This window comes from Otolemur garnettii, unplaced genomic scaffold, assembly GCF_000181295.1.
Source record: "Otolemur garnettii isolate 467f Iridium unplaced genomic scaffold, OtoGar3 scaffold00042, whole genome shotgun sequence".
Classification (NCBI taxonomy): domain Eukaryota; kingdom Metazoa; phylum Chordata; class Mammalia; order Primates; family Galagidae; genus Otolemur; species Otolemur garnettii.
In genome coordinates, this window is record NW_003852437.1 from 11,241,646 (window position 1) to 11,259,395 (window position 17,750).

The following is a 17,750-nucleotide window of genomic DNA, read 5'->3' on the forward strand; positions in this document are numbered from 1 at the left end:
AAAAAAAAAAAAAAAAATGGACATAGTGGTAATAACCTCACAGCAGTGAAATAAGGAGTTAATTCATAAAAGTGCTTGGAATAGTGCTTGACACAGCCTAAGCACCAGGTATTTGTTGTAATTATTGTGGTCATGATTATGAAGGATTAGTACTGCGTCACTGTGAAAAGATGGACATGCCCTGGTATGCAGAGTCTCTCCCTTAAACAAATATTTGTTTATAGTGGTATGTTCTCCCTAATGAGGGCATCAGAATGTAATGCTAACGTAGACCTAGTTATAGCTTTGTGATCACACTGTCGTAGTCTTGGCTCTAGTGTAAAAGGCATCCTCAAAACTCACTGGATGGCGCTTTTTCCCTATCAAAATGTTGCACAAGATGTTCTAGTAGAAGGTCGCCACACATTGGCCTGTGAGATGCTTAGATTGTGATATGTGACGGAATTAAACCCATGCAAGCCCTTCTTGACTTATTTTTGTTTCATTTTTATAGCATGCAAAAGTTTTTTGTATTGCTTTGTCATAGTTTTATATTTTAAGTTCTGACTGGGCAGGGTGGCTCATGCTTATAATCCTACCACTCTGGGAGGCCAAGGTGGGTGGATTGCTTGAGCCCAGGAGTTTGAGACTAACCTGAGCAAGATAGCAAGATGCTATCTCTACTAAAAATAGAAAAATTAGCTAGGCGTGGTATGTACTTGTGGGTCCAGCCTGGGAGGTGGCTGCTGAGGCGGGAGGATCACCCAGCAGTTTGGGGTTATAGTGAGCTATGATGACGCCTCTGCACTCTAGCCTGGGCAACAAATCAAGTCCTGAAAGATGGAAGCAGTGGCAGCCAGAAAGGAAGGTGCGGTGGCGATGTTAAAGCCAGGTTTGTTGAAAGAGGAGGTGACCTGCCTGGGCAGTGCAAAGGTGGTGTCTGCGCCATGGGGCACTTCCATACTCCTTTTATATGGGGCTGTAGAGGGTGGGCAAATTCCACAGCTTGCCTGGAAGGTCTTTGGTGGGAACTTCGGAGGGGAGAGGAGCGAGCCAGATCCTTTTGTGCCTTTGTCTGAGGAGGAAAAGGTGGGAGGAAAAGGCTTCATGTGTGGCTGTGTTAGGCGTCCCAGCAAGTCTCTGTCTCCAAAATAAATAATAAATTTTAAGTTCTTTCCTAAAATACTACTACAGAAGTTATTTTGCTTCAAACCATAGAGATGAACTTCCCAGGCCCGTTTTGACTTTAAACAATTCACTATGACTGTGTCAAGTATGCTCCTCTATGGGGGAGGGGGGGGGGAGTCCACATTTTTGTTTTCTCTGAGGAGAATCAGAAGAATAGGAGTTGTCTTGGGCCACACATTAAATACAGAAGCATTAATGACAGCTGATTAGCATACTGCGATATCTGACACCACATATCAGGAAAAGAGTCCTCACAAAATGAATATGCAGCACACGGGAGTGCAGGTTGGACACCCCTGCCAGGGAAAACTGAGGAAGCGTATACGTCTTGCCTTCACAAGGCTGTTAGGAGAAGCAGGAAGCAGTCTGGGTTTCTTCCAAGTTCGTACATGGAATAGAAAACATCAGTAAGTTGACTTATTTATTAAAGTCAAAAATTTTAGAAGAAGCTTCCGTAAATTGGCGAGGAACATTTACAAAGCCTATTCTGGGTGTAGTGTGTGGGCATGTGTGTGAGAGGCACATTTTTCCCTAAGAAAATAATATTTTGTTCAACTTTTAGTTTAGATATTTATATCTTTTTTAAAATTTAGTAATCAAGTACATCTGAAAACAGAGCACTTCCTCAGATGGGTACTGGGTTAGAGTCTCTGCGTAATGTCCTCAGATTATGTTTTCATGGACTGTAGCCACTGTGGTGATTGATTAAACAAGTATGCTTAATGCCACCCTTGATATATTAAAATTTCTATCTTTCTTCAGTAAAAATATAACTAAATTATTGAAAATAAAACAATAGAAGTTCGTACTGATATACTTAACACTAAGAATAAACCTAGAAATTTCTTTTGTAACAGTGGCTTCCTGCCTCTCAACATCCTTGTGAAGATGCCTTCCTCATGTATATAAAAAGACATATAGCCAGGTGCTTTGTGACGTGATTTTGTATAAGCCCTAGACACAGAGTATTAGGAACTAAAATAGAAGTAGAAGAGATGGCTCTCCTACTTTGTGAAGGAAAGTATGAAAATAAGTTGAGAAGTGGGAGATGGAACAATTTTTAGCCTAGGAGGCCTGCAAGATTCACCGTACTTTGAATAGAAAACCCCTGTCATCTGGGCGGTGTCTGTGCCTCAAAGGAGTAGGGCGCCAGCCCCATATACGAGAGGTGGCAGGTTCAAACCCAGCCCCGCCAAAAACTGTAAAAACAAAACAGAACAACCCTGTCATCTTATAATCCAATGAAGCCTTACAGAGAAGAACACTAGTCTGGCATTTCATAATCAGTCCTTGGTGGTCCATCAGTGCCTAGAACTGTCAGATTTGAGAATGTTATTTCAATTTATTTATAGACTGATCAGGTCCAACATTTGTCTGTGATTTCCTGAGAAGAACATAGAGATAAAAAACAAAGGTCCCATCAACCAGCTTCTGCAACACAACTCGACACTGTCGATGATGAGATCATTGTGAAGGCATTGCAGGATTCGTTAATGAATCCGCAGAAATTGAGGCTTCAAGAAGGTTTTGGAAAAGAGAAGGGGTACATACCAAATGTCAGAGGCGCAAACGTTTCAGAATTAGGACTTAGGGTGTGGAGTTCAGACACCTTAAATGGGGCATTCTGAACCAGTTGTATAGTGTGCAAAGATGACTTCGCTTTCCAAAGCACATTGTTCTTTTCTATTACAGATGAACCTATTTGGAAACATGTTCAAGGAACAATTTGCAGTGTTGCAATTAATTTTTTTCTTTCTTTCTTAATTTTTTTTTTTTTTATTTTAGAGACAGAGTCTCACTTTGTTGCCCTTGGTAGAGTACTGTGGCATCACAGCTCACAGCAATCTCTAGCTCTTGTGCTTAGGTGATTTTCTTGCTTAGCCTCTTGAGCAGCTGGGACTACAGGCACCCGCCACAACACCCAGCTATTTCTTTGTTATAGTTTGTCTGGGGCTGGGTTCAAACCCACCACCCTCTGTACATGGGGCTGATGCCCTACTCACTGAGCCATAGGTGCCGCCCCATGTTGCAATTAATTTTAAAGCAAACAGCTGTTGGTTATATAAACCTCCCTCTTTTTGTTTGTGAACAGGCCTTTTTCCAATGAGCTGGGTTAAGTCTGGCTCTGGGTGCATAAGGCACAGGGCTGCTCCTTATTTCAGGAGTTTGGGGGCAAGTGTCTTCCTACATGCCAGTGGAAATGAACCAACCAGTACTATCACCAGCTAAAAATTAAGGCAAAGGAAAGATTTTTGTTATGATTACTTCACTGCAACATTGCATTTGTCTGGAAAAACTTTTTTTTCTTTTAACACATCAAAGATCTTAGTACATTTAACGATGGGGGGATAGCCATTTTGCGATGATAAAAGGCAAAATGGTCATTTGGAGTGTCGTAGGAAGTTTGCCAAAAGGCAGCTTTGTTATCATAATCCTCACTTAGTTGCCTAAGGCATGGATTTAAATCATGGACGTGAAAGGGCTTTAGAGATGAAGCAGGTGCCCCCTAAATGCTTATTAACCTGTTCACCCTTCTGAGTTGTTATTTCTTTCTATGTAGAGCTGCCTCAGCTCAATGGCTCTAGGTCATTCAAGCCTAAGAGAAAATGTATTTATCATAAACGCTTTACTTTATCACTAGTAATATCTCCTTGGAAATTAATGCTTCAGATTTTTAAAAACAATTATTGATGCATTAGGAATCTTTTTTGCTTAGCAGTTGCAAATTTTAAAAGCTTTGGGCTTGTTATTCAATCCTAAATATTTTTATGTCTCATCTGTATAATTAAACCTTTTGGTGTTCTGGTCAGTTGCTGACAATTATAGTTGCTGACAGTTCTCAGTGTGGCTTTCACTGACTAAAAATGGACCAATCCTCAGACCTACTAGCCAGGATTATATAATTTGGCATTTCTGTTAGGCATGGGCTTCCTCCAGTTGATTTCAGAACTATGCTAGAGAATTATAATTTTTGTCAGGATTATTTCTAGTTAAATAAACAAACAAATGCATATAGTTTAGTACCTGAAACCTTCGTATACTCTATTTTCTGTTTAAAAACTTGTTTCATCCAACTTTCTCTTCACCTCTATCAACATATCTGCATACTTTAGTTTCTTCTGATTGAGACTTTGGGTTACTAATTGGGCTACTTCATTGTAACAGAGAAGATTTTCTTTAAAATAAATCCACATATCTGTGCTTTCTAAACCATTTAATGTTGAGATGACCAGACTGCTTAGTTCTCATAATGATACAAAGGATTTTTTTGGTAGTGCTTTTAAACTGACCAGTATTAGATATTCAGAGGGAGATTATTAATGAAAATGAAGGAGGATTTGGAAGGCCTGGTCTGAGGTGTCCTGACCCCATTTGTATGAACATTAGTTTAATAGAGTATTACTGTATTGGAAAATTATTGGAGTAAATAATATCTGGTGTAGTCAGTGAAAGTGAACAATTATTGATATATGAACCTTTGAGTTTTGAATGGCATGCTTTTGTTCTCAGCGAATTGACTCGAGTGTGGCGTGGAGTGTCTTAATCTCTCTGGGGTCACTGACTATGATAGTAAATTTTAAGTGTCAGCTTTGCTTAGCTCACATGCCCAGTTATTTGATCAAACTACTAGACAGTGCTATGAGGGTATTTTGTAGTTAGATTAACATTTGTAATCAGCTGACTTTACATAAAGGAGATTATCCTCAATGATGTGGGTGGGCCAGATCCAATCAGTTGAAGGCCTTACAGAGCAAAAACAGGTTTCCCAAACAAGGAATTCTGCCCTAAGGCTGTAACATAGAAATCCTGCCTGAGATTCCAGGCTGCCCCACAAATTTCAGAGTTGCTGGCCTCCACAAATGGCAGCAGCCATTATTTCTTAAAATAAATCTCTTCGTATAAATAGTATATATTTCTCTGGAGAACCCTGACTGATACACCAGCCCTCAGAAAGAAAATTAACAATTTTCTCTCCGAATTGTGTGAATAATTTTAATTATTTTTTAAGAGACAAAATTTAAAAATTAATTTTATCTGATTTTATGAAAGTAAAAACAGGATATTAAACTTTCAGTAAAAAAAATAATGAATTGGCTTGGCGCCTGTGGCTCAAGTGGCTAAGGCGCCAGGCACATACACCTAAGGTGGCGGGTTCGAATCCAGCCCAGATCCGCCAAACAACAATGATGGCTGCAACCAAAAAAAAAAAAAAAAATAGCGGAGCATTGTGACGGGCGCCTGTGGTCCCACTAGTTGGGAGGCTGAGGCAGGAGACTCACTTGAGCTCAGGAGTTGGAGGTTGCTATGAGCTGTGAAGCCACGGCACTCTACCCAGGGGGATAGATTGAGGCTCTGTCTCAATAAATAAATAAATAAATAAATAATGAATTGATGTCTGTTTTAATTCCAAGGAGTTTTAGGAGAAAGAGTTTAGAAGCATGGCAGTGTATCAAAGGATGAGATAGAGGAAAAGTCTCAATATGTTCTGAAATGAATGTCGAATTCATTGCTCTTGACCTGTCCTATTCACAGGACAGTGTAGGGCTATCGCCATCCTGAAGATGCCCATGAAGTATTGCTGTTCTTTAGTATTGCTTTTCACTCATAGACATTTAGATTTCATCTCTCAAAACTCACATAGCTATAGTGATTCACCCCTAATAAACTGTCTCCTTGCGGGAATAGCTATAGGTGTTATTTTTATTAGTAGGCTTTCATTAAGTGTTGGGTGATGAGACAGTGAGGGAGGTCTCCAAGCTGTAGGTGGAGAGACAGATAGTGTAGTCCTCCCTAATGAGAATACCTGGTGAAGCCTCCAATGTTTGTTATTTAGCACTAAGGATAAAACTTCTGGGGGGCCGTCAGTTAAGTGAGTAAAACAGTACAACACAAAATGGAGCCGTGTGAGCACATAGTGGTAAGTGCAGAGACACAGTGACAGCAAGGAGCCCCGCTTTTTCTCTCTGCCTGTGTGTTTTACACTGGTTATATAAGTTGACTGTCCATTTGCATCAAGTCATGGAATCACAAAATCAGAAGAGACTCTAGAGATCAAAATATCTGACCTGGGCTCAGCACCTGTAGCGCAGTGAGTAAAGGTGCCAGCCACATACACTGAGGCTGGAGAGTTCAAGCCTAGCTGGGCCTGCTAAACAACAATGACAACCGCAACCAAAAAATAGCTGGGCATTGTGGTGGGCGCCTGTAGTCCCAGCTGCTCGGGAGGCTGAGGCAGGAGAATCGCTTAAGCCCAAGAGTCTGAGGTTGCTGTGAGCTGTGACGTTATGGCACTCTACCCAGGGCGGCATAGTGAGACTCTGTCTCAAAAAAAAAAAAGGGATCCAGCCCGCACACAGCGCATTAATCTGACGTCATCATCCCATATCTTTGTGTGTGGCTATCTTCAAGGGATGAAAAGCATAGCCTGTTAGATTCTGGTAACTTCCCATCACTGGTCCTACTTCTGCCTTCCAGAACTTTACTAAAAGTATACATTCTTCACATGTCAACTTTCAGTTCAGTGCTTTTATTCCTCTGGAGTCTTAGCTTTTCTCAGAGGAAATGTACCTTCTTTCAGTGATTCCCCCTGTGTTATGGCCTAGAATAATTATGGTAAGTCCTAGTTCACTCTCTTCTGAATGCATTCTCATTTATCACCCCACTGGAAATATCTCCCTGAGAGAGCCATGTTGTGTGAGGCCAGAAACAGAGAAGACTTGTTCTTCTGTTCAGCCTGCTGGTGTCTGCTGATACTGCCATGATACTGGTAGGACTTTGACCGCCATGTGGCTTGGAGCACATATAGTGAGCTTTGGGCCAGGTGCCCTTCCTCCTTGTTTCTGCTGCAGCTTAAGTAGGTCTTCATTTTATACTTGCACAGCTGAACTCTTTTAATATATGTTTAAAAAAAAAGGTGTTCCTATTTATCCCAACTAAAATAATATGTTTAGATACAGGCTATTATTTCATTTTATTGAGATCATTTTGAACCTGAGTCTATCTCTCAGCTTTGTTTTATCCACAAATAAATATAAAGCCCTTGTTCTCATATAAATCTGTAATAAAAACATGAACCACCTTTCTTTTCCCCAGCCCACTTCTCCAGCTTTCCTCTGGACTCTTGCAGGAACTTGGTATCTGTGCCCACCCCTGTGAAATAAGTCTTCCATGCTGCTAGAGGGGTGCCTGATAAAAAGGCAAACGTGGCTGATTCTCACGTTCCTGTGTTTGCCGTCTGTCCCATGGCCACCACTTGAGGATTCCTTTTCTCCACTTGGACAAAGTAATTATATAACTGGTCTGTCTCAAGTCTGTCTCTTTTTGCTTCCTACTCTTTCCTGGCCTGTCTGGATCACATGTTTAGTTGTCAACACCCTCTGTGGCTCCCCACTGCTTCTGTTTGGTGGGAGGACATTATACAGTTTGGCTGCTGCATCTTCTGATGGCATCCCAAAAGAAGCCCATCTGGCATCCTTGACGTGGTTTCACCACTCCTAAAGTAAGGCAAGGGACTATAGTTTCTTAATTTCTTGTCTTTGTAAAGATATGGCTCAAAAATTAAATACCCAAGTCATTGATGGTCTGTAAATAGGTAAGTTTTAGAAACACAGTCTAGGCACCTATGCGAATCTTCTATTGAACCCATGATTGATTTCTTTGCTTCATTCAGAATCTGAAAAATTGGATTTCTAGCCTAATTGAGGAGAGGACTTTCTTTGCACATTTTAACTTTTATCAAGGAATTCTGAAGTTCACGTAATATGCATTAATAAAGCATTATTACCAATGAGAATAGTGAATAAGAAGGTCAAGCAGCATTCTAACGTGCTTCTGGGTTAAGGTTTAATATGGCATTTCATAATATTCCCAACTTACCTGGTGATACCTAACATTTAGGAAAGAGTTACAATCATATTAATAAATACCCAGGGTTTTTTGTTTGTTTTTTTGAGACAGAGTTTTACTCTGTCGCCCTCGGTAGAGTGCTATGGCATCACAGCTCACAGCAACCTCGAGCTCTTGGGCTTAAGCAGTTCTCTTGCCTCAGCCTCTCAAGTAGCTGGGACTGCAGGCACCTGCCACAACACCTGGTTATTTTTTGTTGCAGTTGTCATTGTTATTTAGCTGTCCCAGGCCAGGTTCAAACCCGCCACCCTTGGTGTATGTGGCTGGTGCTGTAACCACTGTGCTACGGGTGCTGAGCCAATACCTAGGGTTTTAGATTTGTTTATGGTAAAGCAGACATGGGGAAAAAATGGATTCTCTTGGCACTGTGAAATGTTCAATGTGCGGCAAAGATTTATGGAAATGTTATAAAAAGCATGGTAGGGACCTATAGTACTCCTTGGCTGAAGCATCACTACAAGGGTAGTATTCACTATTTTTCTTATATGCCTGTTAACAAAAGGTGATCAAATAAAGAAGATCAAAGCAACCCGCCTTTTTATTTTCCTTTCAAAGGATCAGTATTCTTTGTCTAGCAGCCTCTTGGAAGCTAGCGTAACGCGGGAAGATGGTACCTTTGTTGCCACAGAAGCCATCACTGAGTGGCATCATTCTAGGAAATTGTGAGGAAGGCCTTTTACTGCAAGAATGGGAATTGCAAAGAACCAGCTGGGAGCTCTTTGTTCCTTAGGGGTGGTTTGGCTTCATGTCAGCCTGTGCTGCCTTTGTCATTTTCAAGCCATAGGTTTTTAAGTTGCATTAAAATACTTGCTAAAACTCTGGCTAGAAGTAAATTGCAGCCTACCTTAGGGAGGAGCATTAAATATTTAAAGGATTACCGAAGTCCAGTAGTTTTGAAGAATTAATCATCTCCTCTAATACAGAAATGTAGAAAAGAATTTTGGCACTTCTGGACCCTACTGAAAAGTAAATAACTTACCCAAATGGCCATTCACTCTGGCAGTAATGATTTCTGTTTTCAACTATGGTCTTGAATAGGCCTTTTCCGCTGTGAATAATGTCTTTATAAAGCTCACTAGGCTTTTAGAAAGGTAAATTTCGGTATGTTTCTCACTAGTTAAGCAGATTTCTTGGTTTTGTTCATGGGCTATGCTATTTTCTATTGTTATAAAAGAAGAGCCTAGGGAGTACATGTGTGAACAGAACTGATGCTGTGTGCATGTGTGCCTACACGCGTTTAGTCTTTTATATGTATGAAGTTGTGACAACTAGGCCCAAGTCCTGAGCCTATGCCCCAGAGACGAGCAAGTTCACCTCTGTTTCCTATTCACCCCCCTCTCGGATTGGATCTAGGCCAGAGGAGCCAGCCAGGCAGCCAGGTTAGGAGGACAAAGAGACATAAATTCACTGTGGGCTGAGAGTGTGGGTACAGCCATCACTCAAGGGCCTGTTGGGCTGTTTTATTCACAGGAGCTGAGTGATATCATTTTTACCAATTTCTTTTTTTTTTTTTTAAGCAGTCCCTTCTGATCACATCCTTTTAAGCTTATGTGAACACATTTAAGGATTATGCTACAAACATTTTTTTCCTCAATATAAAGCCAGTCTAGTTTAAATTATGCCCTTTTGCATTAGGCAATGTTCTTCCTCTCAAGTTTGTACAAAGTCTTCATTAATCCCTAATTTATTATTTTAACGATTTAAACAAAACAATTTCAAAACCTGCTTGCCTTGGAGGGCACATACCCTATTTCCTAAGGGTACTCAATTAAGATTCTGTATTGCTGGCTCAGTGTCTGTGGCTCAAGTGGCTAAGGCACTAGCCACATACACCCAAGGTGGTGGGTTTGAATCCAGCCCGGGCCTGCCAAACAACAATGACGGCTGCAACCAAAAAATAGCTGGGTGTTGTGGCGGGCGCCTGTAGTCCTAGCTACTTGGGAGGCAGAGGCAGGAGAATCGCTTGAGCCCAGGAGTTGGAGGTTGCTGTGAGCTGTGATGTCACGGCACTCTACCCAGGGGGACAGCTTGAGGCTCTGTCTAAAAAAAAAAAAAAAAAGATTATGTACTGTAGGTGACTTGCAGGGACAGTCATGCCACTTCTAGAGCACTTCTTATCAGTGCTGGGGAAGAGTTCAGGAATTCAGAGTAGTATTTTGCTTCTGGTGATATTTAAATTTAAGGTCTTGCATCCCCTTTTCCATATTTGCCTTTGTTTTCAAAGTATAAAAAGGGAATTGGGAGAAGAAGGTAGTTCCACTCCCCTACCTGATTACCAAGCCACAGTATTCCTGGAAATGCCTAAAGAGATAAACCTTAGATCCATAAAGATTGGGTGTTAGCATTTAGGAAGCTAATCTCAAGTGTATTGTGTCTTAATAAGTGAAAAAATGGCTAGTTCATGCGGAGGAACAAAAATCCTTGTTTAATATTGATGTTGGGCTGTTTGCTGTCCTGTGACTGGTCACAGCCGGCTGTGATGCAGCTGGTTGATGTCTGAGTCAGGATTTACAGGGAAGCAGCAAAGACTGTCTCGACTGTCAAGCAAACGGGCCTGGGTTAGGGTGACCACACGTCCCGATTTTGGCAGGACAGTCCCGCTTTTCAACAGTTTGTCCCGCGTCCCGCAGCGTTTTAAAAAGTCCTGATTTTTGGAAAGAATGCACGAGGAACGGGCTGGAGAACAAGAAGGGAATATACGGTTTTCGGCCACCATATGGCTATTTCGCCAGGATATGAGTTTTATATTATTTTTGTTAATTTTATAATGTTAAACTGTAATAACAAATAATTGCTGAGAAGCGATTATCGAGAACTGCTTATCAAAATTTGCATTGTTGTCAGGCCCTACCCCGCCCCCGCCCCTATGTTGTCCCGACTTACGGATGTTAAAATCTGGTCACCCTAGCCTGGGTTTATTAAGCCTAACTCAGCGACCTTAGTAGCTGTTTGACTTCTGAGCCTTGGTTTTCAGATCTGTCAACTGGTAATAACTGCTCTGAGGGCTTTTTTGACTTACAAATGCAACATGCCTAATTCACCTAGCGTGGCATCTCATGTGAAGTTGAACATGCTCCCAGCTTGGAGGTTATTACTCTCTTGTTTTACTTTACTGCCCCCTGCCTCACGTGTGGTATGAAAGTGGTGCGTCTGGCCTCCTTTGTTTAGGCTCTCAGTAATGCTTTTAAGGCTAGCTTATACTTTAAAAAAAAGTCAGCCTTTTTGGTGATTTTCACATTTGGGTACAAATAAGAATTCTTCCATCCCCTCAAGCTAAAGAGTAGTGATCTCATCTTTGTCATTAAAGCATATTCTGTTTAAATAAACAGAAAAGAAAGGCTATTAGTCAGGTGGATGTGGTAGGGGAGGACTCATTCTGGTCTTCTATAGGGTCCTCTGGGTCCTGTGAGCTCATTTCCCTTGGAACTTTTATTCTGCTGGGCACCTTGAGGACTCCCTAGTGAAATTCATCATCTTATCTGGACAAATTCAAATCCAGATAGCTTTTGCTTTGCCGCTGAAATTTTTCACATAAGACATTTGAGGCCATCTAGACCTTTCTTTAAAGTAATGGAATGTACATCTTCTGCAGAAGTCATTTGAAGTTCAGCTTTCACTTTGAAAGCAACTCTTAGGTTTTTTTGGTTTTTTTTTTTACTTTTCTCCTAGGAAACTTCATAAAATGCCATTTCATTTTTCTGTTTGGAAGGTAGGAGAAGTCTCTTTTTCTTTACTTTTTCCTCTGTAATATTTTTGTTAAACTTAGTGGAGATGATCTCTGTTAGCTATCAGAACAGCTGTTCGCTTTATTTGGGTGATAAACATTTCTAAATAAAATTTGTCATTTGCTTGAGGCATAGGTTTTTATTTTCCTTACCAAAAGGAAGTTTCAACCATGCTTATTTTGTGTGTGGGTTTTTTGAGAGTGTGTTTTTATTTTGTTTTGGGGATTTTTCTTTTTTGCTATTGTTAGTGCTGACCTGATTCTCTGAAAATAGAGGAAAGAAAGTAAAGGGGATTTGAAAATATTTTCATTTCACAAATATATATGGCATGGTATATGTTACACTTATGTTTATTGGTCATCTGAAAGAAAAATAAGAAATAACAGATCATGTCTAATTCTGAAACAGTTTACCAAGTATAGAAAATTATGCAAATATGTTTAATTTACAGTTTGTACCCATTGTTTATTCAACAAGATCTTGAATATTTAAGGCACACATCCTCCCTTTCCTTCCATCTGCACAGTAGTTGGAGAGAGATTTAGGATTCTGAAATAGATAGCACCGGACTAAGAACAAGAGGGTCTAAATTTTAAATGTAGACTTGCTGACAACTAACATTTGGCCTGGGCAAGGAATTTCACTTCATGGGCCTCAGCTTCCTTGCACATCAAATGATGCTGACTTGGGGGCTTTCTCAGACCGGTGCAGCTCAAATACACAAATACTGAAATATTTTATTTCAAAGACTTATTACACAGATTAACACAATTTTAAATTTCCTGTAGTTCTCTAAGCCACGGATCTAAACACATGTAAGCTTAATTAAATTCTCCTGCCTTTGAGAGACAGATTTCTGGAGATTTATTTTTTTTCAGTGTGGATTTGCTAACTGTTTATTACATACTCAGTACTGGGTGGCCAAATGTGATAAAAACAGAAGTATTCCTTGATAGAGTTGATAATTGAACTGAAAACACCTAGAAAGTATTACAAAGCAAAAAATGGACATAATTACAACAAATGTATTATAAAATATAACAACAGTTGATTTTTATTAAGCACTTCATTTACATGCTCAACACTACATTTAATCCTCACCCCTAGTCTCGTAAAGTAAAAGGTGTCATTACCCTAGTTTACAGAGAATACCGAGGCACTGAGAGGAAGTAAGGGAATTATCCAAAGTTCCATGCAGAGGATTTAGAGGGAATATTTTACTTGCCTTAGAATCAGTGGAGTCCTGGTGGGTTTAAGTATCAAGAAAAAGTAGGAGGGTCATTTGGGGATTGGAGGATGGATGTTAACTTTCTTAGGAGACTTGATTTTGATTAAAAGGCAAAAATTTTTTTCTGAAGTTGACAGTTGGTATTTTTATTGTAATTTATTATAAATTCATATAATTTTTGCATGTAGCATGAGTTTTAAGCAGCCTAGAAATGGAGAGTCTTAACATGAAAAAGCTTATTTTAGGAGAAAACAATAATCACATGATTGTGTGCCTTGTACAAAACAGTCCAAAAAAGAATTAAAATTGGGTCAAGTGTTGAGAATTGCTCAGCACTTTCAGTAGTGACTGCCCAAAGCAGTTGAGATTGGGGGTGGCAGTGCTGGGTTAATCAGGGCAGGTTTTTCTCTCACGGGTGGAGTCTCTCATTTCTATCCTTTCAACTTGACTTACAGAAGAGTAGCTCCACATGTGATCTCTGTGGTGGGAATAGGCACAGTTCTCCTTTTGCCTGTCTTCACCAGAGGGTCACAAGGATATGGCACTGGTGGTCCACAGGGCAGGTGCTGTGTTTATACAGGCTCTGGGGTGTTAAGAATGTCAGGAGAGTGAGCCAGCCATGGGGGTACCAGCTATGCCTGCATTCATCTACTGGCTTGCAAACATTGTTATGATAGACACCCTGGCCCAGAAAAGAAGAAAAAGCCTTCCTGCTGGGGTCCTTCTCTCTGCTGCTGCTGCTGTTTGTGCAAGCACCACTGTTTCTCCTCCCATCCTGCTGCTCTGCTGCTGAGAGGAAGAGGGAGCTGCCCAGCGGCCTCTCACTGTATGTACCCTCTGCTGGTGAGTTCCCAGAACCCAGCATCCTGCAGGGCTGCCACTGCTCTGCCCGGGAGATGGAGCAGCTCCTGGGCCCTCCATGATCAGGATATGTCAGGGTTGTCAGGGCAACTGTTAACGGCAGCATTATCATATTTTTCCCTTTCTGCTGTGTGCTGGATATTTTACTGTGCGGTAGCAAGAAGAAGATTGGGAAAAGGTGCTGCTGCAGGAAGGAGAAGCTGGGATCTAATTGAACAGGTTAGGCTGTGGAGGGAGGCATCTGCCCCTGAGTGCCTTTAATAGGACTTTCTGGAAGGGAGGCATATGTGTGTGTATATGAGAGAGAGAGTGTGTGTGTGTGCATATGCATGCATGCATGCGTGCCTGCACTCGCCAGCGCGTGTGCCTGTCGGGGAGTGAGTGGGAGGGGGGTTGGGAGGGGAGGTGGGGGGGGCTGCTGCTAGGTGAGGGGGACTGCAGTACTTCAGTTGCCAAGTGGCTGGTAGTATCTGTCAGCTGTTTGCAAACTGTTTACCCATAGGGGATCTATTACAAGTGCTCAAATGAACCGGCAGCTTAGCAGCTAGCAGCTTCCTGGGAGCTGCAATTACATAAGCATATATTTTTAATATAATAATAATTAAAAAAAACAAGTAGCAGCGGTATGCCTGGATCAGCTACAGCTATCCGACAAGACAGACTGAAGAAGACCAGTGCAAGGCCAATTCCCCTTGGTTTATTCACCATTAATGAGGAAGATGAACAGCAAAAGAATGGAAATTCTGGAAGACAGAAAGGTATGCATGAGCTCTGCCCTTTGGTCAGCTGGATCCAGCCCTTGTTTCCCACATTGCCTGCAGCACATTTACAGCTTGTACCCTTAGTGCATGCTGTGGGGAGTGCCCCTGACCTCTTGGTGCAGTTTGTTTGCCGGCGGTGTTTACGTACTCTGTGTGTATTGAATGGGGAACAGTTTCTACAGGTTTTGAAGATTTCAGATCACTTACGCTTTTTGACTCAAGCTACTTTCTTGGCCTGGGGATCTTTAATTTTCCCTTTTCCCCTGCCTATTTAAATGGTGACCACTCCTGAGGAGGAGGAAATAAGAGTTATCAACGTTTACATGAATATCCCTCCACCTTCCTTAGGTGCAACAGATAAATAACAGTTTACATTAATGAAGTGAGTTTTTCCTTAAGAGTTATAAGTTAAAGTAACCTCAGAGTGCAGCCTTTCCATAGCCAAAGGGTCAGGATGTCTCTTCCTTTTCTATATTGAAATGCTGAGAGTAAAGGGGAGGAAAGCAAACACTCAGGCGAATACAGAGGGCAAAGCTGGAGTGTGGAGGGGACCGTGAGACTCCATAACTTCTGGTGCTGACGGGCTGGGTAAGGTAAGCCTGCTCCTCGTGGTGTTCTTCCGTCCTGGTGAAGTGAGGCAGTAGCATGCTGGGCTTGAGTCCCCGTGCACTGCATCTTCAGCACTGTCTCACAGCTGCCCTCCCGGGGCTGTCATCACCAGAGATGGCAGCATCTCGCATCCTTGAAGGGCTTTATTAAGGCTTGCATTTTAAGTTTTCCAGCATCATAAGTCTTGCCACCCTCTTCCCAAAAATACGTAAGGTGATGTTTCTCTTAAGCGGATGGGTAATGAATTTTGTTGTTTTTATGTGCTAATTAAATTTCAGCTTACCTTCAAAATTACACTGTCACTGAGATAGCAAATTTTGCTCATTGTGGTACAGAGAGGTATCATGGCAAAGTAGCAAGCACATATTTAAGCAGTGATAGAAAAAAATGTTTAAATAGAATCTGGTTTCTGAGGCCTACTTGTTTTCTTTCTCCTGGTTCTTGAATAAATCTTACTGTGCCTTTATTAAATATAATTGAAACTATCTAAGTTATATTTTTATTTTATTTTTGAAAGACTAATCCAGAAAAGAAAAGGGAAGTTCTAATAAGTAGACTCTTACTACTATAGTAGGAATTTTATTTATTATCTAGACATGGGTTCTATCTGTAGATCAAATGACCTCAGAAATCTAATGATGCTACAAATGGAAGGTGACTTATGTGATTCTTTTATTTGCCCATGAATTAGGTAATTGAACCAGAGTGTGTTGCTCTTGGTGAAAACTCAGTATTTTAAATTGTCAGTAACAAATCATTTTGGCCTCTGAAAAGTTTTAAAATTAATGTGGATTCATTGAATTGTTTCCACGGTGTGTTTTATGAAAATTCTTGATTTGTGGGACTTTGCTTGAGTGTCCTGAAATAGTAATAGAGGAGAGCCATCCATTTTGTTCTTAATAATTTTCTTGAATTCCTCTTCCTGTCATCTGGGGTTTTTTTTAATTTGTTTATTTCTTTTGTTTTCAGTTGCCTTTTAGTATTTTATTTAAAGGAAAAGGAGGAGGAGAAGATGCTTCTAAAGGTCTATTTTTGGCAATTTATGTAGCTTGTTGGATAAGAGAGACTTAAACATGGAGTTTCTGATCCCCACCATTTTTCTCTTTCTATCCCTGTCAATAAAACAGGCAGATAAACAACCCTGGGTTATCTTTTTTTATGCTTGATGAATAAAACCATTGGCTTTGACTCTGAAGCTCTCACCAGGCCTATCTGAGCAACAGGAATGTTTACTTTCTACTTTGCCTTTGTTCAGTAGAAAATGATGGAAATGTTTTATGTTTGCACTGCCCAGTACAGTAGCCATTGGCCTCATGTGGCAACAGACCACTTGAAATATGGCTAATTCAACTGAGAAACTGATTTTTTAATTTTAGTTAATTTAAATTTAGCCACATGTGGCTACCTTATGGGACAACACAGTTCTGGTGTGTAGTGTTGTGACCTTCTAAACTTGCGAACTCTCAGTTTATCTGATGGCTTCTTGGTGCGGGGTGTGGTTGATCTTAAAATGAATGTGGCTATTAAGAAGCCATTAAGAAGGGCATCATGGAACAGACAGCCTCTTCACTGCAAGGGAGCATGATAATTAGGATTTATAGACAATTTCATTTTTCCTTTTCCAGTTACATATTGTTGAACTGCTCTGAATATTATTCTTCCTAGTCATTAGTTTCCTATACCATCTTTTGCAACTTTTAAAGGACTCTTAATTTCTAAGTTATATTTCAAAGGATCACAGCAAAATGACATACAAATTATCTTTTATGTGTGACAATTATGATAAGCAGTCAGAATTTTTTTCCCTATTTACTCCATTGCCTGATCAGCCAACAATGTCTAAATCTGGTGTCCAAACCAGGTTTTCATGCATAATATCTTTTTTCTATCATTACCAGTAATAAAGAAGCTTGCTATCTAAATTTAGTGTGCTGAAGGGGAGCTTCTGTTCAGGATTCTCCTGGGTTAACGAGGAGTACTATCTTCAGGTACTCACACTGTTGAGTAACCATCATAATGAACTCAATAAGAATGAACGTGGTGATTACCATCTGGACTCTGAAATGGTGGCTTCAGAGTTATCTGGTGGGGTGACAATCATTTGTTTAGATGGTAGACTAGATTAATCCTTGAAGGGGTGATTACTCTCCTGTGTAATCAGTAGGGATGTAATGCTTTGCATGCCTTACTATTATTAATATATAGTAATTGAAATAGTCATTGGGAGTGAGCGGGGTTTATGCTATTGCTCTCTTACCTTAGAACCTCAAGCATCCCTGTAATGCTGACCTCAGGACTGGCTTAAGAGAGATTGTTTGAGTACTGCAGGTTTCAAGGCTAACTTGCCTAATGTTGAATCTTGCTGAGCATAGTGTGATTATTAAGAAATAAGGCATTTTCTCCCTAAACCAGCAGGACCCACAGGAACTATATCAAAGGGTCTTGGCATTAGGAAGGTTGAGAGCCACTGCCCTACACCAACATTTCTTAAAT

General features: G+C 40.7%; 1 protein-coding gene across 3 annotated transcripts in view; it reads left to right on the forward strand.

Moving 5' to 3' along the window:
• The window catches only part of MAP7 (microtubule associated protein 7), a 181,837-nt gene that overhangs the window by 10,152 nt on the left and 153,935 nt on the right, over positions 1 to 17,750 (forward strand). Inside the window, exons 1-2 of one of the 3 annotated variants that reach the window (XM_023513522.1) lie at positions 13,761 to 13,869; positions 14,506 to 14,645. The exons of the other annotated variants lie outside the window; for them this stretch is intronic. Coding sequence (XP_023369290.1) covers positions 14,513 to 14,645 — 133 coding nt within the window. The 5' untranslated portion in view covers positions 13,761 to 13,869; positions 14,506 to 14,512. Of the gene's footprint in view, positions 1 to 13,760; positions 13,870 to 14,505; positions 14,646 to 17,750 lie in introns of those variants that run through there. 3 annotated transcript variants of the gene reach the window in all.